This window comes from Carassius carassius, chromosome 50, assembly GCF_963082965.1.
Source record: "Carassius carassius chromosome 50, fCarCar2.1, whole genome shotgun sequence".
Lineage (NCBI taxonomy): Eukaryota > Metazoa > Chordata > Actinopteri > Cypriniformes > Cyprinidae > Carassius > Carassius carassius.
The window spans coordinates 9,454,814-9,479,320 of NC_081804.1; the positions used below are offsets into that span (position 1 = coordinate 9,454,814).

General features: G+C 34.8%; 1 protein-coding gene and 1 non-coding gene across 3 annotated transcripts; one reads left to right on the forward strand and one right to left on the reverse strand.

Moving 5' to 3' along the window:
- The first annotated feature begins 1,116 nt into the window (after positions 1–1,116).
- On the forward strand, positions 1,117–22,889 carry LOC132133130 (lactadherin-like). Of its 2 annotated transcripts, none has more exons than XM_059545861.1 (10): positions 1,117–1,296; positions 9,434–9,559; positions 9,682–9,810; positions 14,474–14,587; positions 15,132–15,313; positions 15,413–15,568; positions 15,894–16,038; positions 17,330–17,532; positions 19,164–19,319; positions 21,229–22,889. In XM_059545861.1, exons 1-10 carry the CDS (start codon positions 1,215–1,217, stop codon positions 21,370–21,372), a joined length of 1,437 nt encoding a protein of 478 aa, XP_059401844.1. In that variant the 5' UTR covers positions 1,117–1,214; the 3' UTR covers positions 21,373–22,889. The 2 variants fall into 2 exon arrangements, with proteins under 2 accessions (XP_059401844.1, XP_059401845.1); XM_059545862.1 differs by having other exon boundaries at positions 17,348–17,532.
- On the reverse strand, positions 16,872–16,944 carry trnad-auc (transfer RNA aspartic acid (anticodon AUC)). The gene has a single exon. It is a non-coding gene; the product is annotated as a tRNA-Asp (tRNA).
- Positions 22,890–24,507: the final 1,618 nt, after the last annotated feature.

Sequence of the window (24,507 nt, forward strand, 5' to 3'; positions counted from 1 at the left end):
TAAGGTCCCCAGCAACAGAGACATTAATAAGCTATTATTCATTATGCATAAAATGAAATAGTGGTGCATGAACAATTGGTTTTCTCCTTAAACGCTTTGACTTTGTGAAGTCCTTTCAAGTTCGGGGTTAACTAACCTTTTCTCTTTCTATATTTCTGATTTACTGGATCTTCCAGTTTACATTGTCCATTAATTGGCATTTTGCTTGATATACACAAAGCACAAGCTACTTAAAGAGAAGTATAATGCACGAAGATCACCAATTGACCATTACCCACACTTTGCATCGACCAGCATAAATGGATCTTAGAGCAATACACCCACTACCTTTAACTTACAAACAAATTATGCTTTTTTCACGAATGCAGCATGCTTTTGAACGAATGTCACAATCCGCTTTATCACGCAATCAGCATTAAGCTGGTCCTAGCTGATGTTTAAATAAACACTTCTAACAAGCCTTAATCATGCATTCAGAAAAAACAACTCCTTTTAAGATCTTTAAAGAAATACTAATAATTCTGTCATAATTTATTCACCCCACTTTTGATCAGAAATACAGCCTCGTTTACTTTCATTGCGTGAAAAATATATAACAAGAGTGAATGGTAACAAACACATACACAGAATGTTCCCCTAACGTTCTCATTTGGTTCCTCTTTGGAACACCGAAAAAAAAAGGTTTTGGGAACGTTCTGTTTTTTTTTTTTTTTTTTTTTTGTAAACAAAACCTAACCTTCCAAAAACTTACACAAAACGTCCCTTAATGATTAGTTTCAGGTTTTATCTCTTCACCAAAAGCCAATGCTCCCAGAACATTCTGAGAAAAACAGCTGGATGTAGAAGATAGAAAGTTATAGGCCTACAGGTTTGAAACGACATAAGAGTGAGTAAATATTTTTTATTTTTTTCTGAACTATCCCTGTAAACACGGTAAAATGCCTAAAACCACCAAATGTAAACTGAGCTGTGAGTCAATCAAAAGCAGCGACCAGTTATCCGCACTAATAATGACTCCCCAAGGGGCGGTGTCATGGGCGGGGCAACATTTAAAAAACAGGATGTAATTGGCTAAGAGCAGAGATACACGTGGGAGCACATATTGTCCCTTTCTCGCCTCTAATCTTGCCCGTAGTCATAACGGCGCACGGATTCATACCCGAACAGCTCCTGAGACCGACGAGAAGTACACAGAAGAACGACAATTCGGCACCATGATAACTTTCTCAAGGTTGTTTGTTAGTTTACTACTTTTCGCGGCGTGTCTTCTTGCTGTTTCAGTCTCCAATGCGAGCGGTAAGTTTTTTGTTTTCGTCTTGCGCGCTACAAAAAAATAAACGCTTGGCGAACTACATTTATAAACAAAGCAAGTGAAAGTCTATGGTCCTTATTAGTTTGATGTTAAACGTTTTAAATGTCAAGACACCAGACGGCTTCTTTTCTTTCTTTTTTATTTTGTGTGTAATTAATATAGCCTTTATTACACCGGAGTTTTTACTTTCATACATTTAGTAATGAATGAATGATATTTACTCTCCATTCTTACACTATCGTCTTGTAAACAAGTCTTGGAGGCTTCACTTTATGAAAAGTCCCTGTGGTCAGCTAGTTGATGTGTCTGTTCGAACAAAATGTATATTATTCGTGTCTGTACTTGCGTTTAATGCCTTGGGGTCTCTGCTTTATCCTTTTGTTGTCACACTAGTGTATACAAAACACCATGTCCTGATTTCAATCCATTACCAGTGACCTACAGGCTTGGACAGACTTTTATAGCTTCATGGACAGATGTGGAAGACCATTTGAGAACCAATTTCATGCCTTGGCCATTCATGTATGTTAAGATTTTTTGACAGCATGTCCAAAATAATTTCCTTCATAAACTCTGAACAAACAAAGGGAGATGACCATTTTTGTACTGTCACGTGTTGTTTTGTAATGTCTAGATTTCAGTAGGGTTTGTTTGAAATATTTAATTGGCCCTATTACTCATTTTTTGCCTCCACGGGTGTTGTTACTTGTTTAGGAATACACTTCCCCAACTGTGTTTTTTCTCAAGCCATGATCAGGCTCCAGTCTGTAGGTGTGGCTCAAGTGACCATATCACTGAGTCACTTCCAATGAATGTGGCCACTTTAATATGCAGCGGAGCTCACAAGGCCAGGGCACTTCCTGCCTCTACTGACCAGTGCAGCACAAAAGGTTTGCGCAAACCTTTGGGAAATTCATCCTCTTTCCTGCAGAGTTTCATTACTGTAATGTTGACTGCTTCTTGAATGGTTTGTGGTAGTATTCCGGACAGTTTTCCATATCCAAGCATTTTCCTTGAAGTTTTCATATGGTTCAGTTGTCACCTCCTTGATCTTCTTCATTCACACTTTGTGATGAAATTGGTGCTCTATGATGTTTGGATGCAGATAAACAAAAAGTTCATTCAGAAAAGATAATTTTGCTCATATTTGTTTATTTTCTAGTCTATCCAACGTCTGTGGCATTTCTGTATTCAATGGAACTTAAAACCAGATGTTTATCAGTTGCTCTTTCCTTTTCAATGAAAGTGAATGGTGACCAGGACATGCATTTAGGAGCTTGACAGCTGCTGGTCACCATTCAGTGTCAGTGTATGCAAGAGAACAGCGTCAGCAATATACCTAACATATCTTTTTGTGTTAGACAAAAGAAAGAAATCATACGGTTTGAAACAACGTGAAGATTATTAAATGATGACAAAATTTTCCATTTTGAGTGAATTATCCTTTTAAAAGTTAAGAGTTGTTTGCCTTACTTATCGGATTGAGAAGGTAAACCGCTTTGGATCGAAGCTGCTATCTCAAGCTGATCTAAGATCAGCACTCATCCACCAAAATCTTGATGGGTCTCCAAAAAACTGCTTAAAATCAGCAAATAAAGACTTTTATCAACACAACCCAAGCCTCTCAGGTCAGCTGACGGAGAGTATGCTAATTATAGCGACCACACAGCCTCCTGCTTTTCACTCGCTCTCTTTTGCAAGAATGTGTTTGCGAGCCGTTCAAAAGCTGTCGCGTGGCCCGTGCCATCTGGCAGCAGGGTCTTCCCCTCCAGGGATGGACTCATTTGTCCTGACGACTCCACTACTAATAGCAGGCCAATGAGGGCTGCTTCTCCTGTGATTAATTTTCAATAAGCCCTAATCAATGTTTCATTCATAGGCAGCGCAACAAGGCATTTCTCATTTCGCTCCATCTTGGTCTCATGCTCCATTTTCCAATCTGGTGTGTTTAATTTTTTAAAAGAGCATATTCCGACACTTGACAGGAAACTTTTGTTACTATATTTTGGACAAATACGCTACCCTGGATTTATGTCCATTTTGAATCTGTGGCTTGAGTGTAAAACACATACAAATATTATGCTTTACATTATAGCATTTCCAAGTAAGATTAATTATAAGCCTATTTGCGTTGCCTTAGAGAATGGCTTTTTTCTCTGTACGTCAGAGTGTATTTTTAGTCTTTGTGGGTTATATTTAAGAACAGATGGCTGTGGTGTTCTGGAGAAATGCCTTTAGTTTACTGAAATCTTACCTGAAGATGCAAGCTCACTGACAGTTAAAGCAGTTTATTGGTCCAAGGACAGTATGTTTCTTGTGTGCAGTCTCTATCTTTATGGGTCATTTGCTTGGTCATTAAGAGGTGCAAGCTGCATGCCTCAGCGCTTTGAGCTGTTCTGAGTGTTTTAACGTGGGGTTCAGTGATGTAGGAACGTAAGGTTTGGAACACAGAGTTCCCCAGGGCTGTATGAAGGCATCATAAATGATGTGCGGATAACCGCATTGCTGAGAAAACACACTGAACATTAACACACACCTACACGCATGCATGTTCACCTCAGCAGTAATGTGGAGTTATAAATCCAGGACTCCTTTAGACTCCTAAAGTGTGAAGCTACAAGCCATAAAATAAGTTCTAAGGGAGTCTTAAAAGGTAAACTAACACTTTGGGCTTCTAAATATACACAAAGGTTGCAACACAAATCAACACCAAGACACAGATAACCTATTTTTAACAACTTAAAAGGTTCTGTCACAGTACTTGGATGTTGTATGCATATTTTATCAGTGTCAAGGCTCAAAAGTGCACTGCATAATTTTTCTCTTAAATTTTTTTTCTTGAATTTCTAATGTTAAGCCCACTTATAATTTTGGAGAAGTTTATTAGAGTCAAAATGAGCTGTTTGTGCTGCTCTGTCTTGTAGAAGCCTTTGATTAACTATTATTATTATTATATATTCTGCATATACATTTTTTACTTTTTTACATTTAGATTACCCATGCTGCAATCTAATTTGTTTAATCAATTTTTAAAACAGCTGCCAATAATTTAATTACACTGTTTAACCTCAAAACTGATTCCATAAACTTTTTTTCATACAGTAAATTTTAATGTTGTGATTTTCTGATGTTTATGATATACTTGCAGCATTTTAAACCATTAAAATTTTTTAAATTTAAATATTTATTTTTTTATTCATTTAGACAAAATATAGACATGTAATCTTGTCCTTAGAGTTGTGAAAGTAACAGTATTTTTTTGTCTTTCATGTCTTAAAAAAATCTATCAATTTTGTGTCCCAATGTATGATTATTTTAACTTACAGTGTCACTAAATCACCAGTATCAAACCTCTAAAAGTCTTCAGCCTATAAACATTGAGTGCACTGCATAGTACAGTTGCATTTCCTTTCATTAGTGAATCCCCTAGAATCAAACTAGGATTTGGTGTGTAGGTGTGTTGTTGTGTTTGCGTGCTCTCTCAGATACACGTGTGCAATGTTTTGGTTGTCCTCCAGTCTGTTGTTTTTGTTTTGCACCTGTTCCTAATACGACAGTCAAGGGTTCCTTTGTTAGCCAAGTGTGCGTGATCCGCTCAGCAGATTGTAACACGCCAATGACTCATTTCTAAAGTCCTTCCCTATACTTTTTAACTGTTATTATTTTTATATAACTGTTGTACTCGTATACTAAGATTGCAGATCAGGTCATGCTTCTTTTTGAAGTGACTCAAGTGATGTCCCAGATATATGAAATGAAGAAGCGAGTGGTTTTATGGTTTTAAACTGTTCGTTTTGGTTCTTTTAGTAAAAACAAAATCTATTTTTCTGGCAAACCATAACCTTAACAGTAGCACATCAAATGTGTTTGTTGTTGGACTGTTTACTTCAATTTATATAAAAATTAAAGGTGAAGAATGTAATTTCTGTGCCACTAATATCACCAAACTGAATTGCAAAAATATTGTATCAAGCCTGCCTTTGGTTTCAGTGGTGCCCCAAAGACCAAAGTCATTCCAAAATATCCCTTTAAGGCTGCACATTTTCAATATCAGTGCAGTCACAATAAGTTGTTTTGACCATACTGGGATTGGGTCAATAGCACGTTGGTTATTATTACTCATTTTCTGAGTTGGCTCAACACTGCGCGCTTTGTTTTTTCAGGGTCACAGTTGCTTGGCTAAATTCTCTTTCTGCTTTCTTTGTCCCTGTTTGCGTGTCTCATTTGTAATAGAGCAGCAAACAATCCCACAGTTGCCAGCCTTTACATGTTTAACTCAGAGAAAGACCATGTGATAATTCTATAGTGCCTAAAGCCATCTATCCTAAAGCCTGTGGCAGAATAATCAGCCTTCACTCCTATTTCAGAGCTTTTGCTGATCAAAAGGCCAGCTCAGCTGATGAGAAGCTGATCAAATGTTTCAAACAGATTTGTATTCAGCTGATCTGTTCACTTCTTTCTAATGGCCTTCCAGAACATATTGGGCCAACATTGAGTTCTCTGACAGTTAAACTAGGTTAAGTATAGCTGGTAAATATTAGATGATACAGCTTGATGTGGATTACCTGACATGAATAATTATCCATACTTTTTAGTTTCCATGCATATAATCTCAGGAACCTCATGTCATTCCAAACCTGGATGTTTTTGGTCCACTTGATGATGCTCATGCTGCTCTTTTCCTTACAATGAAAGTGAATGGTGGGTAAAGAACCAGGAGTGCTACTTAAAAATAAAATAAATAAATAAATGCTAAATTGAATAATTTAAACACAAATACATCAATAGATAAATCACTTTTCAAACTGACAAATTAAAAGACGGTTAAAATTCATGTTTTATTAAGATGGGTGGAGCATGACTTACAATTTAGACCAGCAAAACTGGATCTGAGATTTAAACAATGGAGTTTAAAAGGTATAACATCCTTCTGCTTAATCTCTTCTGGGAATGGAATAGAGAGCTTTCAACAACTTTCCCAGAAATACTACTTAGATAAACAAGATTTTTTCAGATATCTTCAAGTTAGAGATTACTTCAACAAGAATATAAAGAATGTGGAAGAAGATGGTCCCACAATAGTGCAAATATTTATAGATGCATATAAAATAAAGTTGAATAAGAAAGTAGTATCAAGAATTTATTCCTGTTTAATGTCAGCAAAAAATTACTCTACAACTTATGTGAAACAAAAGTGGGAAAAGGAAGCCAATATGAGTATTACAGGAGAAGAATGGCTAACTATGTGTAAAACGCAGATGAATACAACAAGTTCAGATTCATGGAGGGAATTTGTCTGGAAAAATACCATAAGATTTTTCATAACCCCCAAAGTAAAGTATCAACAAACTGGGAATCCAAAAACTGGTGAATGCTGGAGAAAATGTGGAAATGTACTGGCAGACCATTTTCACATCTTTTGGGACTGTAACAAAATTCATACTTATTGGCAGGATTTAAATAGAGAAATGAATGCAATAATGGGGATGAATCTGGAATGTGACTTTAAAACTATGTACCTGGGCATCATCCCTTTAGATATGACAAAAGAGGATACTTATCTTTCTAATATACTACTAGCAGCCAGTAAGAAGGCCATTACAAGGAAATGGCTCAAAGAAGATCCCCCATCAATGTTTGAATGGCAAGAGATTGTAACGGAGGTGTACAATATGGAATCTCTGACTTTTTCGTTAAGAAAACAAGCTGAAAGTATGGTATCACATTGGCAGAAATGGTTGAAAAGAGATGAAAATCATTTTTGACTTCTAACTAATGGATAGAGTTGGCAGTTTAACCCTTAACAAAACAGTATTGCAGAATTTGAGTGAATCATGTGATCTGGAATATAATATAAGTTCTCTCCTTGGTGACCAGTGTATGTCCATGTATGTGTATATGTGCTCAGAATATACTTTTTGTTTGTACTAGTGTACGCAAAAGTATGTAAGGATGGAGATGTGCACTTGTATTATAAATGTTTGTTGATGTTGTTTTATCTGTTTGAAAACAAAAGTAGAAAAATAAAAAAAATTCATGTTTTAAAATGTAGTTAAATATAACAATAAAACTAAATGAATCATTTTTTATTTGACACATAAATACACATTTAAAACAATTTATTTAAGTCATGTTTTAAATGGTAGTTAAAGCAATAATGAATACATTTAAAATAGATTAAAATAAAAATAATAATTGTTTGTAAATTGTAATTTGTAAATTATAAATATTTGTAAATAATTTTTAAACAGCATTTTAGAAAGAACAATAATAAATAAATTATAAAAAAAAAAATTTAATTGCATTCCAGAAGCATTTGACAAAATAAGTTTTTTTTTTTTTTTGGCCGAAACGTGATTAACTCTACTTATATGGAACAGAGCAGCTTGAACATTCTACAAATCATCTTATTTTGCTTTCCATGGAAGAAAGAAGATCACATGAGTTTAGAATGACACGAAGGTGAGTAAATGATGGCATGATTTTCATTTTTAGTATTTTATCCTGTTAGATACAAGAGTTTTCCAACAAAATGTGCCCATGTCAGCACCTCAAAAAGCGACATTCCATGCAGATGGACAACAACAGTTTCTGTTCAGAGTTACATTTCTACAGAAACAAAAGCAGAATTAAGTTATGTTTGAAGGTAATAAGGCGCAATGAATTACTTTCAGTTCTCAACTGCCCCTGTCAATTTTGTAACTGGTTGCCAAGATAAAAGTAGTCTTTCAAGCTATCCATAGACAGTTTCTGTTCCCCGTGGAGTTTTCTGTGCTTTCTTGTGATGGATGGGTTGATCTGAGCTGCTAAACAGTTTGTTCCTGGCTATGATATGCCAGGAACAAAGGCAATTTCAAGGGAATTAATTTGATTATCTTTTTTATTTTTTTTGCATTTCCAGGACTAAAATTAGTTTCTTTGAGAAGATTGAAAGGAATTGTGCTTTCAGCCTTCTGGTTTTGCATGAAAAGGAGGATGCATTCCATTCCAAAGAGAAGCACTGCAATCGTCTGCATAAGATGGTTTCTGTTTATGCTGGCCAGGGATTTATCATTATCCCAGAATCTTCAACTCTGAGTGTGAAGACCATTGCTTTTATGTCACAATTAAAGGAGATTGTTCGCCAAATGGTGTCTTGGCCCAAAAAAAGTTCACATGGTTGAAACCTGTGGTAGAGCTGCTTGAAACGTGGGCTGATTATCATTTCGAGTGCTGTTCACCTCGAATAAACTCTGCTGAGTGTATGTTGTGGTATTTTGGATCAGTGCCGGGGAGGACACAACGATGTGCAGGAAATCTCTGACGGAGGTGTTATTTACGCAGAGTTGTGGAACTGTGGAAAGTCTCTCGACTCTTGGACTCCGCAAATTTAAGGCCTATATGTGTCAGGCTAAAATTAACATTTAAAGATAGTAACCACTCCAAAAATTGAAGTTGGATGTTTTTGGTTTCCATTTCAGCATATACATAAAAATGTAAGAGGTGCAGTTTTTTTTAAGGATTTGTACAGCAAAAAAACTAAAATTCTGCCATTTTATTTGCTCCCCCTTGTGTTGTTCCAAACCCATATACAGTTTTTTTTTTATTTATTTTTTATTATCTTACATTGATACATTAGAATTTTTTTTTATTCTGTAAAATTTCCATGTGCATTTACATACTTTTTTTTTCTCAGAGCATTGCTGTCCCACGCAAACATTCCTGACCGTTACAAATCATTTTTGGATAAACCACAGGACTGCAAAGAAATTTCTAGAAACTACTTCTATTTTTTCTGTAATGCTGCAACCACTTTAGCAATTTGGGTCATGTCCAAATAAAAACATGACCAAACAGTGAACTCATTGTCTTTTTTACTTCCCTTATGTATAAGAAACAGAAATCTACACCATCAGAAGCGTCCCATTAGAAAATACTGGTGATGTCACGGCACTGCATTAAACCCAAAAGATTGTTATTCATGAAACTCAAGATTAATTATTTCTCCGTAATCCATGGATTTGAATGTGACTAATATATATGTCATTCTTTTCATGTTTAATGAATGAGCCCCACTGAGTTTTATCGGATTTATATCAAAAATGGTCTAATATCAAATCCTCTTTCTTTGTCTCTTCTCAGCTGACATCTGTGAAGTAAATGTGTGCTTGAATGGAGGAACCTGTGTCAATGAAACAGGAAAAGATCCCTTTAAATGCATTTGTGCTGAAGGATTCACCGGACCCACCTGCAACGAGACAGATATTGGTAACAGTCTTATCAGTTATTTATGTTTATGCACACCAAAAAGACTGTTTAGTTTAGGGCAAATGTTACTTGTATCAATTTCAGCTAAAGCTGATCATTTCTCACATGACATTTTTTCTCAGGGCCCTGCAACCCTAACCCTTGTAAAAACGATGGGTTCTGTGAGATCATCAACTCCCGAAGAGGAGACGTCTTTAGTGAATATGTCTGCAAGTGTTCAATAGGCTTCGATGGAATCCACTGCCAGAACAGTGAGTCGCTTTATCCAAGCCGTTGGATCTGTTTCATGCCAAACGTATAAGTGGTTATATGGAGACACCACTGAGAATTATGAAAAACTCAATTGCTGTGAAATCAAATTTACATTAAGATTGAGAACACATTTGCATCCAAGTGTTAATTAATTAACAAATTGTAGCTATAAACTGCTGTGAAAAATGCATTTACATTAGTGAAAATTTAAAGGCAAAAATTTTAATTGTCTAATAGTGTAGCAACATATGAATACATACACAGCTCACACAGAAGTCACTTTCAAACTAAGTAGTTTTCATGTCGTCAACATGGCGTTTTTGCATTAACAACTTGCATCAACCTGTTTCAAAATGTGTATGGCGAACCTTTTTGCCCTCAAGCGAAACTCGCACAGATTCCTAATGAAATGACTGAAACTCGCAAAGACTACTATTGAAATGAATGAAACTGAAATAATAAGTCACTCCAGTATTTTTATTTTGCTTTCAAAAGCCAATATTTTAAAAGACATAGGCTTAACTTGTCTTAAACTTATTTGTTATAGTCTATTTTAGCTTCCTTTATGCCAAATTCAATTCTGTATGCAAAGAAAAAAATACAGTAGTTTCAGCAGGCTTAACAAACTCCAAAAAAAAAAAAAAAAAAAAAAAAGAAGAAATGGATTTGGCCTTTTTTTCTGAAAGTACAATGGAATTTTTAATTTAAAAATTTGCATTAAAAATAATTTATTATTTTTATTTAAATTAATAAAAAAAAGCTGTCTGGTTATCATCATTCTTCAAAATATATTTTTTGTGAATAAATGACAGAAACTTTTCTTCATGAACCTTTCCTTTAAAAAGTAAATAGGGTCACTTTTGATCAGTTGTCATTCTCATATTTCCATTTGCAACAGTATTTTATTAATTACTTTGAGGTGTTCATTTTGATTTTGCAAATTTGACAAAATTCTTTCGCGGGTAAGAAATTAATTAGTGGGAAGTAAAAAAAAAGCCATAAATCCTCCCAAAATTTAATGTTGCTTTTCCATGCTATACATTTAAGACAGCATGTATTATTTAGTTCACCACAGAGACCCCGTCACGTTTTTCTGATTACGGTGGACATCTGGCTTCAGTGCCAGATTCCAGCACTTGATAGCATGTTTATGATGTTTTGACTGGGTTAAATTGAGCATGCGGGCTCATCTTTAGAGTGCGGCTGGGAATGTGGCTGGATTAGAATGTCACTGACGTTGAATTGACTGTTTAGAAGCTTCTTAATCCCTCGGGGAGACGTCTAAATCATGCTCGGATGATGGAAAAGACTGGACACTGTGTAGTGTAGTGCCAAACATAGTGGCAGCATAAATTCAAATATGACTGCACACCCACACTGTTACACACTAGCCCTGTTGCTGGGTAAAATGCAAGTGGAGGAAGCAAAGTAATTGAAGTCTGCACTTGTCCTCGGCTCTTAGCTGGCAGAAATGTTTCAGTGACAGCATGAAATTGGTCTGAAAGCCCTGCAAGAGGCTGTGAAGTCTGTGTCAAAAGCTTTTACGAAGTGGAGCACTGGTTACATTAGCTGCTCAGATTAAAACAGAAACCTGCTGTAGGGTTTAAATGCAGAGTCAGTGCCTCTTTTGTGTGTCTGCAGAGTTAACAAAGCGCTTGATTCCTGGATCTAATGCTAGCTAAATAAAAATTGATGCTGACCTTCTGCCACTACTTTGTAATTTCCCTATTTTCCACTGAATAAAAGCTAGTTTTCTCACATGAATTTCTCACCTCTAATTGCTGTATATTACTTTATTATCCTTTTTTCTCACTAATCTTTCTTAACATTGCGTAAAGCATAAAGCATTTCTTACCAATCTGTGCTCCACAGCAGTGTAATATGTATATACTATTATAGTATTTATTAACATTTTAAATTATCTTTTTTTATAACCTTTATATTATTTTTATTAAAAAAATGTAAATTTTTAATTGAGTATTTACATTTAATAATGGAGATTTGTGTTATATTTTTATTCCCTTTTTTATACATTTAATTATTTACCTTTTATTTTTATTTCAGTTTAATATTTGTATTTATTTTATTTAGACTAATTAAATCTTATAATAGTAATAGTTTTGATTTACATTAACAACACTGGCCCTATAAAAATAAAATATAATTGACCAAAAGCACTAACATTAGATTTTGTGACTAAATCATCTTATCAATGTTTATATCGTCTCACTTCCCTGACTTACAGTACTTTTCTGAACAACTTTGTAGTTAGAAAACTAGTTGTTTAGCAAAATGTCCAAACTGCAGCTTATTTTGGTCTAGAACCATACACTTAGACAGGAAGTGGCCATATAATGGACACAGAAAACAAACAATAACAACTAGTTTTGTTTTTACTTGTTGTTTGGTGACAAGTAAGCATCGATTATAGATGAGAGTATTAACATAATGATATAATATCTATATAATAGATATAATAGATATAATATAAATAGTGCAGAAATCTTCAGGAACAGTTGTACAAAAACACAAGAAAAAGTGGAAAATGTGCATAGTCTCTTTTGACACAGTCTTGTGTCTTGAGAATATACTCACTGTGTAGCTACTGTGTTGTAAGGGAGGCTGTTTCAAGACAAAATTATGGAAAAAAAGCTTTCATTTGTTCCTTCTTAGCATGATTCAGTCTTTTCTCTGGGATTTCACTGTCATACATGGAAGTGGAGACCTGCTGACCTTGCATTTTGTTGATTTGGATAAAGTTGCAACTGACATAAAATTGCATTTCACATTATTTAGCTAGATATTGATGTTCTCAGAGTAATACAATGCACTACTGTGTTGAACTGCTTCTCAGTGGGTAGCAATGATTTGCTTCTTCACATTAACATTAAGAAGAAAAAAAGGCTTAAAATGGGAACTTGAACTATAAGAGGCTTGTGAAAAAGAAATGTGCTTAATTGTATTGAATAGGCATTTGTAGTGCACTTCAAATCTGAAAATTATATTTTTAAAAAAACTGTACAAGCAGATAATATATTATTCATGAAATAAAAGGCCATTTAAATGTACTTGAAGAGAGTATACTTTCATGACCGTTTCTTAACACACTTTTTAAGATCTATGTGGACTTTGTAATGTTTAAAGTACATTTTAATTCATTATTTTTAATAATCTTTTGATGTGCTTTGAAGAAGTGCATTTATTTGTGTTGACTAACATACTAATGCAGTACTTGATTATAAATTAACTGCAGTTTGTTATTTGATATTACGTTTGTAAATTTTAAATGTACTGAATTGCAACTTCATCATTACAAATGAAAAATGTGAGACCTCATATCTTAATGATAGTTTTTGGTTCAGTGCTGAACCCCATGGCCACCTATAGTTATCAATAGGCTAATTATTTAAAACCGACTCAGCTATTTAAAACTGCTTAGAAAAGGTGCTAATTAGCTTGTTAGTGTAAACACTTGAAGTGTTAAAAATTATGTAGTTAGCTTTTAGGTAGTTGACAAATGTTTTTGGAAAGTTGACTCTGAAAAGTTGCTAATTAGCTTGTTTGTGTAATGCTTAATGCATTGTAGGGTTGATAATATTAGCATTAGCAGTTAGCATTTGGGAGCATTTTGACATTTAATGCATTTGGAAAGTTGTCTAAAAACCTAATTAGCTTTTAAGCAGTTTAACCCATTGTAGAGTTGATAGAGTTTGCAACATGTGGGTAGTTGACAATAATATCGGGAAGTTGATTTTCTGTTGTAAAACCCAAAAATGCATTTTGCTAATTTTTGTGAGTTTTTATGACTACATATTTATTTGGAGGTTACACAGATTAGGCAAAAAATGCAGCCTAAAATGAATGTAGATACCTAACTTTAGGTCAGTCGAGCACATAGTAATGCTCTTAACACTTACAGGAAACAGGGAAGTGCTACACACTGACCTCTGGAGGTTTGGAGGTGTTTCAGTATGCCTGAGCGCTATGTTGGCACTGGACCACTGTGACCGGTCACATCCAGTCACGCTCCATATGCACACACCAGATAATCCCACTGATTTCCTTTCCAATTTTGCTGGAATGTTCTATTTCACAGTGTCTTTCTATTGACTGGTGCCATTTTAAATCTGAAATCCATGGCAGTTTTTTCCCCCACAACATATATCGGACTTCAGGTACATGAGGACCATTATACACCCTTGCTCTTCATCATCATGTTGACCTTTTAATAATTCTGACACACTGGTGTTTGAAGCATGTTGGTGATCTGATGCGGACCTATATCGTCATTTTTTTATATCAGATATTTTTTAGTTTTTGTGCTTTAATAGATTTTTGTTGTAAATTACATTGTTGAGGGAATCAGAACAACAACAACAAAAAAAACTGTTCAAGCAATAAGAATGTGTTTATATGTTTAATAAATATAGGCGACTTTAAAGGATTTTTCATTTTACAAACTTCATTTGGAAAAAGTATTGCAGAAAAAATACATATATTACATTATTTTATCTTTTGAAGCAAATAATTTTATCTTTATATTTTATCTTTATGTAACTTGCGAGTGAGCGCTACCTAGAGGTCACAAAGAAAATTGCTTTAATTTTGACGACTGTTTTGCTTGTCCAGACCAGTTTTTCAGAAACCTTTTGATTCTTGCAGATGTGAATGACTGTGCTGGCCAGCCCTGTCAGAACGGAGGCACCTGTCGAGATCTTGATGGTGATTTCACCTGTAAATGTCACTCACCCTTTGTGGGAAAGCACTGCCATCTGCGTAAGTAGGACACTGCCAGTACACACATGCTCCTATACTCACTTTATTTCCTCCACATATGTGACCCTGGACCACAAAACCAGTCTTAAGTCTCTGGGGTATATTTTTAGCAATAGCCACAAAAACATTGTATGGGTCAAAATTATTGATTTTTCTTTTATGGCAAAAATCATTAGGATATTGAGTAAAGATCATGTTCCATGAAGATATTTTGTACATTTCCTACTGTAAATATCTAAAAACTTAATTTTGGATTAGTAATATGCATTGCTAAGAACTTCAATTGGACAACTTTAAAGGCGATTTTTTTCAGTATTTAGATTTTTTTGCACCCTCAATTTCGAAAAATTGACACTTCAAAATGGTTTTGTGATCCAGGGTCACATATTTGGCTTTTAAATTTGTGACTTCCTTCAATACACAGTGGCTATTTCTCTGCCCTGTGAATGTGGTCATCTCACTGTTTATGCATCTGTCTGTCGGACAGTAAGCCTGTGTGTCTCCTGAGCACTTATATCTGCTAATGTCTGCCTTTGGTTCCCAGGATGCATCTCTCTGCTGGGAATGGAAGGAGGAGGAATCGCAGAGTCTCAGATTTCTGCCTCTTCTGTGTACTACGCTATTCTGGGACTGCAGCGCTGGGGGCCCGAATTGGCACGACTGAATAACAAGGGACTCGTTAATGCTTGGACCTCTGCGACACATGACAAGAACCCCTGGATCGAGGTAAACAAGTCCAGTTTATTGGTTATATACATATTTGGAGTTCAAATATTATCTGTATTCACCCAAAAAGGACTAATTCTATGGCTTATTCTATAACAGATCAACCTGCAGAGGAAGATGCGTTTCACTGGCATCATTACCCAGGGTGCCAGTCGCATGGGCACAGCCGAGTTCATCAAAGCCTTCAAGGTAGCGTCCAGTTTGGATGGGCGAACCTACACCATGTACAGAGCTGAGGGCCAGAGCAACGACATGGTGATAATTCACTCGTTTTTCTGTTCTGTTTTATTTTTAGTGCCTGTTTTGGTTTGGAATTTTTGGGTGTTTAACTGTGGAAACTTTTGGCCAGATGAAGTTGCAAAAATATGTACATAAATAATTCTCACTCTGAAATATTGAAAGAGTTTCTGATTATTTCCCTGTTTGTTTGGATCATCACAATTTCTTTTAATTAAAATCAAATCCCTGGAACATAAAAACGCCCAGATATGATTCAGTAGCATTTGTCATATGTTTCATAACCTGTGATTATATTAAAAGTTTTAAATACCTAATGAATGTATACATTTCTGTTCTTTAGATCTTTGTTGGTAATATGGACAATGATGGGACAAAGACCAATTTGTTCGACCCTCCGATCATAGCTCAGTACATACGAATCGTTCCCGTTGTGTGCCGTAAAGCGTGTACACTGAGAATGGAGCTGGTGGGCTGTGAACTCAACGGTATAGTCCCAATTATATTTTTGCATGTTTATACATTCTTATGAAAAGAATTATGGAAGCCAAAAGACAAAACATCTCAACTAGAATATGGATATATTGCTGTGGTTTAATGGAAGAAAAAGTGTGTAAGCAGCAGCATCACAATTTACACAATTTCCTGCTCGTCTTTGTTTGTGGTGAAGTTAAAGACCACAGCCAGCTTGCTTGAAGGAACAATCTTTCCATACTGGGATTCTAGCCTGAAACATTCTGAGCACAAACCTCTCAGGCATTTGACTTATTTGACACAGTTTTGAGCTGCATATAGTGATAATGAATGACACTGATTCATTTGTGTGGTATCTGTTCTTGTTTTCTGCTAGAGTTTAAGTCTTTTTAAATATTGTATTATATTATTATATCTGGCCACTGCTCCGGGTGTGTGTGTGTGTGTGTGTGTGTGTGTGTGTGTGTGTGTGTGTGTATGTGTTTGTTCACTACTAACTGCTGTGTGTGTGCACTTGGATTGGTTAAATGCAGAGCACAAATTCTGAGTATGGGACAACATACTTGACTAAATGTCACATCACTTTATAAAAGTAGGGATGCACTGGTACATTAGAACATTTTGGCCGATAAACCAATAATTATTTTCAAGTTTTGGCATTTACAGTGATAAATCAACATTCTAAAGTGGTGATCATACAATTTATTTTAAAATTATGATATTTATATTATATTTATAATATAGGCTGATTTAAAATTAAAAATTTAATTAACTTTATGCATTTAGCAGACGCTTTTATCCAAAGCGACTTACAGTGCATTCACGCTATCAATTTTTACCTATCATGTGTTCCCGGGGGGAATCGAACCCCCAACCTTGCGCTTGATAGCACAATGCTCTACCAATTGAGCTACAGGAACACTAATTTTTTTTTTTAATGGCTGATATTAAAATACACTATTATAATATTATGTTATATATATATATGGTACATTATATCATGCATCCCTACATGAAAGTCTTAATTTCTAATCAGTGGACCGGTGCAGATGTCAATGTTTCATTCACATTATTGGCCACTTCACTTTTCCATCTGTGTCTCTCAGGCTGTCCATCACAAGCGCCAGCTCTCGCCCGAATGCGCTTCACACACACCCCATCACACACAGCATCTTGCCGCTCACCTGCATGAAACTTGCTCAGCGCTGATGTGGTTTGTGCCGCTTGTGCTGACACGCTTCCCATCCATCTCTCTGCCACTTCCTGTCCCCATCCCCTCTCTCTTTCTGTTGTCTCACTTCACAGTGTATTTGAACACGACAGGTTGCTCCGAGCCGCTAGGTATCAAGTCACGGCTAATTGATGATGGGCAGATGACAGCCTCCAGCTCGTTCCGCACCTGGGGGATCGAGGCGTTCACCTGGCACCCGCATTACGCTCGTCTGGACAAGCAGGGCAAGACCAACGCCTGGACAGCAGCCATTAATAACCGCTCCGAGTGGCTGCAGGTGAGATGACAAACTTTTAATGCTGTGAAGTGACAGTCACTTCAAATATTTACATGTGTAAAATCTGGAGTATGTATTTAACTGAATAAAGTCACATTTTTAAGATTTTTGTAGTTTTATATTTTGTAAAGAGGCAATGTGAAGGCACAATGCTGGATGTATAAAAACATTATTTTTTTGTATGGTTTTGTACACACACACACACAAACACACACCATTAAAAGGTATTTATTGTTTTTCAAGGAGGTCTCTTATGCTCACCAAAGCTGAATTTACTTGAATACAAATACAATAAAAACAGTAATATTGTGAAATATTATTACTATTTAAAATAACTTTTTCTATATGATTATATTTTAAAATGTAATTTATTCCTTTGATGCAAAGCTGAATATTCAGCATCATTACTTCAGTCTTCACTGTCACATGATCCTTCAGAAATCATTCTAATATGCTGATTGGTGATCAAAAGTTTTATTTTTATTCATATCAGGGTTATCAGTCATACTGCTTAATATTTTTGTGGAAATTGTGATACATTTAAAAAACATGATACAAAAAATGGCATATTTTTTATATAGAAATCTTTTGTAACATTATAAGTGTCCTTAATGTCACTTTTGATCAGTTAAATGAAATTCATTTCTTTGACTTTTTTTTCTTTTACTAATCTCAGTCTTTTGAACAATAGTGCATATATCACTCCAACTTTAAACAAACTCATTTTTTATTAAGAGGGAGTATTGTCTGGATACTGTCCTGTGTCCATGTCGAGTTTGAGTGTCTTCCCTTCTGTTAAAGGGACAATAAGTAACTGTTTAGGTATTTTATTATCTAAAATCAATATTTTTATTCATAAATATGCCCTCAATGGTGTACAAATACCAATGCCAATGTTTAAACTAATCCTCGTAAATGAAGAATTTATTATTTTTATATACATGGGACGGGTAGGTCGACGGAGGCTTCCATGTAGTTCCGCCATCTTGCACAACTATAATAGCAGAGAGGGACAAAAAGTACTAAGCCAACGTGTTTCCACAACGCGTTTTCGGTCAGAGCCAGAAACGCAGGTGCAGAGCAGTGAGAGGCGCTTGAAACTGCACCGGCAAGTTTAAAAGTCTGGATTGCATTCTTATTATGGACCATACATATGCCGCGCAACAGGAGAAGAAAACATCGTCGCCAAAACGAAGTGCTATTAGAAGACATCCTGTCAAAGCTTTTTGGTACATATCGCCTACCGTAGATGCAACGCGCATTTGAAAAAGCGAGGCGCTGGAGAGCAAAATTAGTTTGAATGCAAAATACAATTTCACCACTAGATGGGAGTAATTCCTACTTAGAGTCCCTTTAACATCTGGCAGTGTTTGCCTAGGAGTTGAATTCATTCTTGATCCTTGGTGCTTTGGGATCTTAGCCCATTTACACATTGGATGACCTTTCAGAGGCTGAACACAGTGGGATTGCCCTGATTTTCAATCAGCACTGTCCTGAGAGGCTATAATTTACAAACAACAAACCTTTAACAATTATGTAGTGAATCACTTATAATATAGATCATTATAACTCAATGCCAGTTTTTTTATGTAAGACCACTTGCTGAGTTGTTCTTATCTTTTTGTTTTTAGGTGGACCTGCTCAGACCAAAGCGCATCACAGGGATCATCACGCAAGGGGCCAAAGACTTTGGAAATGTGCAATTTGTGTCCGCCTTTAAAGTGGCTCACAGTGATGATGGCAAGTACTGGACCATTCTCAAAGACGACAAGACAAAAACAGATAAGGTTGGTTTTCAAACATGATTTGATGCCCCAGTTTAACCCCTAATTACCCAGTTCCTTTTGGTTCAAGTCTTTTCCTGACCTACACATTAAATGTTTCACTCTTGTTTCATGTTGTTCCATGTGTGTTTATGTTTTAGTGGTTGTGATCAGTGTTGTTATTAAATAAATAAATAAAAATTGTTAATTGAATTAAAACAAAAATATAAAACTTAATAATGTTACCTTAGCAACTAACTTAAATATAATAAGTTTAAGTTAAAGGGATAGTTCACCCAAGAATGAAAATTATGTCATTAATGACTCACCCTCATGTTGTTCCAAACCAGTAAGACCTCCGTTCATCTTCAGTCAATCTTTTGTTCGTTATCTGGCTCGGCTCGGTGTTCATCTTCAGTTCTCTCTTCACAGCAGTTCAGTCAGTGTACTGTTTGAGTAAATGAATTACTCTGGGATATTGGTTTGTTTGAACTCAGAGGGAGTGTCAGCCACATTAAAAAAGTTAACAGCTTAAGTCATTTGTGGATTAATGCGTATTGGAGACGTGAACGGTTTCAAACGATTCAGTTCGATTTGGTGAACTGGTTCAAAAAGATCCAGTTACATCGAATGATTCGTTCGCGAACCGGATATCCAGACTGCTTTGTTTTGAACTCTCTCACAACAGACACTGAAGAGAAAACAATGCTGAATAAAGTCGTAGTTTTTGCTAGTTTTGGACCAAAATGTATTTTCGATGCTTCAAAAAATTCTAACTGACCCTCTGATGTCACATGGACTACTTTGATGATGTTTTTCTTACCTTTCTGGACATGGACAGTATACCGTACACACAGTTTCAATGGAGGGACTGAGAGCTCTCTGACTAAATCTAAAATATCTTTAACTGTGTTCCAAAGATAAACGGAGGTCTTACGGGTTTGGAACAACATGAGGGTAAGTTATTAATTACATAATTTTCATTTTTCGGTGAACTAACCCTTTAAGGTACTAAAAACACCAAAAGTAAAACTGTTAATATTTAACATAATTAGGTAATACATAACGTTATTAAATATTATGTTTCATATTACATTTGTTTTTATGTTTTAGTGCCAGTTATCAGTGTTGGTATAAACGTGAACTATTCATAGTTTGTTTTGTTAATTATAATAAAACTTAAAAAATTTAATTAACTGAAATGAAATATGTTTAAGTTGAAGGACTAAAATTACTAAAAGTAAATAAAAAATAAATGAAATAGAAAAAACAAATAAATTTTAAAATAGAAACAATATATAATAAAAATGTCAAAATTACTTATTAAAAACTGAAAATATTAAAATGAAATACTATAATAGCATATAACTAATAAAACAACTGATCTTATGATGTTTATGTTCTCAGCGTTGGTCTATTTTTTGGATCTGTGAATTCAATATGTCAACATGGATCGCTGATTTCAGTTTGTTGATATGGATGTGTGAAATCAATATGTCAATATAACAATAAGTCTAAAACTTAAAGGGATAGTTTACATGAAAATGAAACGCCCTCAGGTCATTCCAAACCTGTATGCCTTTCTTCTATAAAACAAAAGAAGATGTTTTGAGGAAATGTAGGGTTTTCTGTCCATATTTGAAAGTCTGCAGGGACCAATATGCTGTCTTGTCATTCATAAATGGACAAAAAAAGTTGAAACATTAAAAAAAAAAACATCTACCGTGTTCCACAGAATAAAGTAAGTCTTTCAGGTATGGAACGACATGACAATGATAAAATGTTCGTTTAACAGATTCCGAACTTCCACCACATCTTTTCATCTGGCCACAGTATTGGCCGCTCATCTTGTGTATATTCTGCTTTTTTTCCTCTATCCATCTGTCACGTCCTTGTCTCACCCTATCTTTATTTCCTTCTGCTTCACCTGCAGATTTTCCCCGGCAACAGTGACAACAACGTGCACAAAAATAACGTGTTCGAGCCCCCCTTCTACGCACGATTCGTCCGCATCCTGCCGTGGGCGTGGCATGAACGCATCACCCTGCGAATGGAGCTGCTGGGCTGCGAAGAGTAGAACTCCTCTTTCTCTTTCTCTCTCCTTCTCTTTTATACTTCCCACCATTCCTTCTTCCCTCAACCACGCCTGCACTGCCTCACTCTTAGCAACAGAGGGCACCATCATCACACCACCCTACACAGCTGGGGACCCGGCAGCAAATGAAGCCAAACCCACAGCATGATGCGTTTAGCATTTCATATTTTGTACTAACACATGTCTGATGCGGTTTCCCTTTGAAGATGAACTCAATGATTATTTACACTAGATGACCATATTAGGAAATAACTTTATTGTTACAATTGAGTTGTAACAATTCGATTTCTTTCCTTTTTTTGTCAAGTAAAACTCAAACTCCGTTTTTCTTGGAAAAAAGAAACCGTACATACCAAATAAGTCACAATTTATTTATTTTCACAAGAATCAGTGTGTTGGTTTGGTTTTAAATGCAGTTAAGCTGTTTTATATCTTATCTTATGAAGGAGTTTAAATTAGAAAGTGACAAAGGTCACAAAATATGGTTGTGTTTTATGCTAATTTGTATATTATGTAATAAAAGTAGCCATTTGATCATTTGTTTATTCTATCAAATAATATTTGGTTTAAATCAATTACAATTTTTAACTAGGCTAATGCATTTTTTTACAGCCTCATCAAACCTAAATATAAAATGTGACGTCTATTATTATTTGATCACATTTGTTTAATTTGAATGGCCACGGATCTCAGGTGCAGTTCAATTATTTGCAGTGTGCTACTGAATTTTCTTTTGTTCAATTTTATTCCAGCATAATTCTGAAATAAACCACTTTGTTTTTTTGATACAGCCAAAGCCAAGCCAAAGTGGTCTAATGTTTTTCCTATTATGGTAGCAAATGTGTGTATATGTTTTATTTTAATTTTTTTTATATGGGGCCACACTTAGATTATAAGCTTTGAAGTACACTAGCTTGGTCGCATAATGAGATGCAGGACGGGTGCAAATCTAATTTAGAATAATTTTTACGGTGGCACTGAACCTCTAATGTGATCGTCCAATCTACATAATGTTTTCAAAATGATGCATTGTGACCCCTCACCCCAACCCATCCACTCGAATAAATGTACAATTTTGGGCTTGTGCAATATGATATGAGTATTATTAATTAATATACATAGAGCTTTAGGAGAAGATATATGGGCAGTATTTCTCTGAGATATTTTCTGAGAAGATGTAAAGTGGTATTCAAACACTGAAGAATATTCTAATAATCCAGCATGATTTCTGCATTTAGGCTGCATGCGTTTTGATTTTCTGTATTGATGTTAGCATTTGATTTTTCTCACAGTTGTTTTCATTGCAGTAAATACACATTGGTATTTCTATTCAATGTGCTCTTAAACTTTTGTCTATTTTTGTAATTTTTTAAATGCCTCCTACTGTAGCACTCTTCTTGTGTTCAGATTGTTTAGACTAGATGCATTTCCTTATTATCTCTTGAAATATTTTCCTCTTGTTTTCAACTGTAGAAACAAATAAACACTATTAATAGATACTTATGGCCTATCAGGCATGCTGTCTTGTTATAAATCCTCCACAGTATGCTGTTATTGATAAGGAAAGTTATTTCCCCAACTAATCAAATAGGAAATCCTCAGCATTCTTTTCCAATAACCACAAAATAAACATCTAACAAACTAAATCATAAATATTCATATTTTTATATTGAATAATCTTATTTATTTATAATAATATAATTATTATTACGCATAATATAATGAAATGTATGTAAATAATTTATAATAGTTATTTATTTTAATTATTTTATTTTATGTGTGTATAATGAAGGTATGATTTTATTATATTATGTGTGTCTGTTTAAGTATTTATTGTACCTTAATTTAAAATAACTAAATATATTTAAAATATTATTATTATTTATTTATTTTAATAATACATTTAATATTTTATTATTTGTGTATATTGAATTTTTTTATTGTATTATTATTATTTATGTATTTATTTATTTGAACCTTTGACAAATAATAACTCCCTTCAGTTCAGATAGACTGGAACACATTCATATACAGGCTCTATAGAGATTCAAAGCAGGAAGGCAGGAGAGAATCAAGTGATAGTCGAAAGAATGGCAGGAAGACAGCAGCACCCGACGGGCAAAGCCAGGAAGGATTCTTTTCTGGGAAAAACAAGGCTATTTTGGATGAGGTATTGTGGCAAATATTTTGTCAGAAGCAAACATTCTTTGCTTTCTAATGACATCTCTACAAAGGAAATCTTGCTTCATTCGCCTCATTGCTTGACAAGTTTATGAAGGGTCAAAATCTTCAGTACAAACCGAAGTATTACTAGAGTTTCACTGGAAGCTTGTTTGATGGAAACTGGCTAAATAAATAAATCAAAAACTCACAAAACTGTGTGGCTGAATTCCATTCATTCACGCACATTTAGTCATTCAGTAGATGATGTTTGGAAGCACTTACATGTATTGTTCAAAGCCTTTCAGTGCAGTTATTCATAGGGAACACAATCTCAAAGAAACGCCCTTTTTAAAATGTAAAAAAAAAAATGTTCAGAAGTTTGGGGTAAGTACTTTTTTATTTATTTAATTTTTATTTAAAGAAATTAATACTTTTATTCAGCAAGGATGGATTAAATTCAACAAAAATGAATATTTCTTATTAATAATAATGATAATATATATATATTTATATAAATTATATTTCAATTAAATGCTGACTTTTTGAACTTTCTCTTCACCAAAGAGTCCTGAAAGACACTGCTCGATTTCCACAAACCTTTTACATTTTGATAATAAACGTTTCTTGAGCAGCAAATCGGCATATTAACTTATGAATGATCGTGTGACACTGAAGCCTGGAGTAATGTTGAAAATTCAGCTTTGCCATAATAGGAATAAATTACATTTCAAAATATATAAAAAATATTTCACAATGTTGCTGTTTTACTCTATTTTTGAATAAAAACAGTAATGAGGCAGAGGAGACATCTTTCAAAAACATTAAAATATCTTACTGACCCCAAACTCTTAAATGGTACATTTCATGGTAGGAGATTTTGTAAATATTGCATTAATTTACCTTTCTGAATGTATAATTATTAAAATGTATTTTTTTATTTATTTATTCTTGAGA

Bases quoted from the DNA above. Each gene is read 5' to 3' on its own strand.
- LOC132133130 (XM_059545861.1), top strand. From the start codon at position 1,215: ATGATAACTTTCTCAAGGTTGTTTGTTAGTTTACTACTTTTCGCGGCG. The intron at 1,297-9,433 runs GTAAGTTTTTTG...GTCTCTTCTCAG, and splicing joins TTCAGTCTCCAATGCGAGCG to CTGACATCTGTGAAGTAAAT. The intron at 9,560-9,681 runs GTAACAGTCTTA...ATTTTTTCTCAG, and splicing joins CTGCAACGAGACAGATATTG to GGCCCTGCAACCCTAACCCT.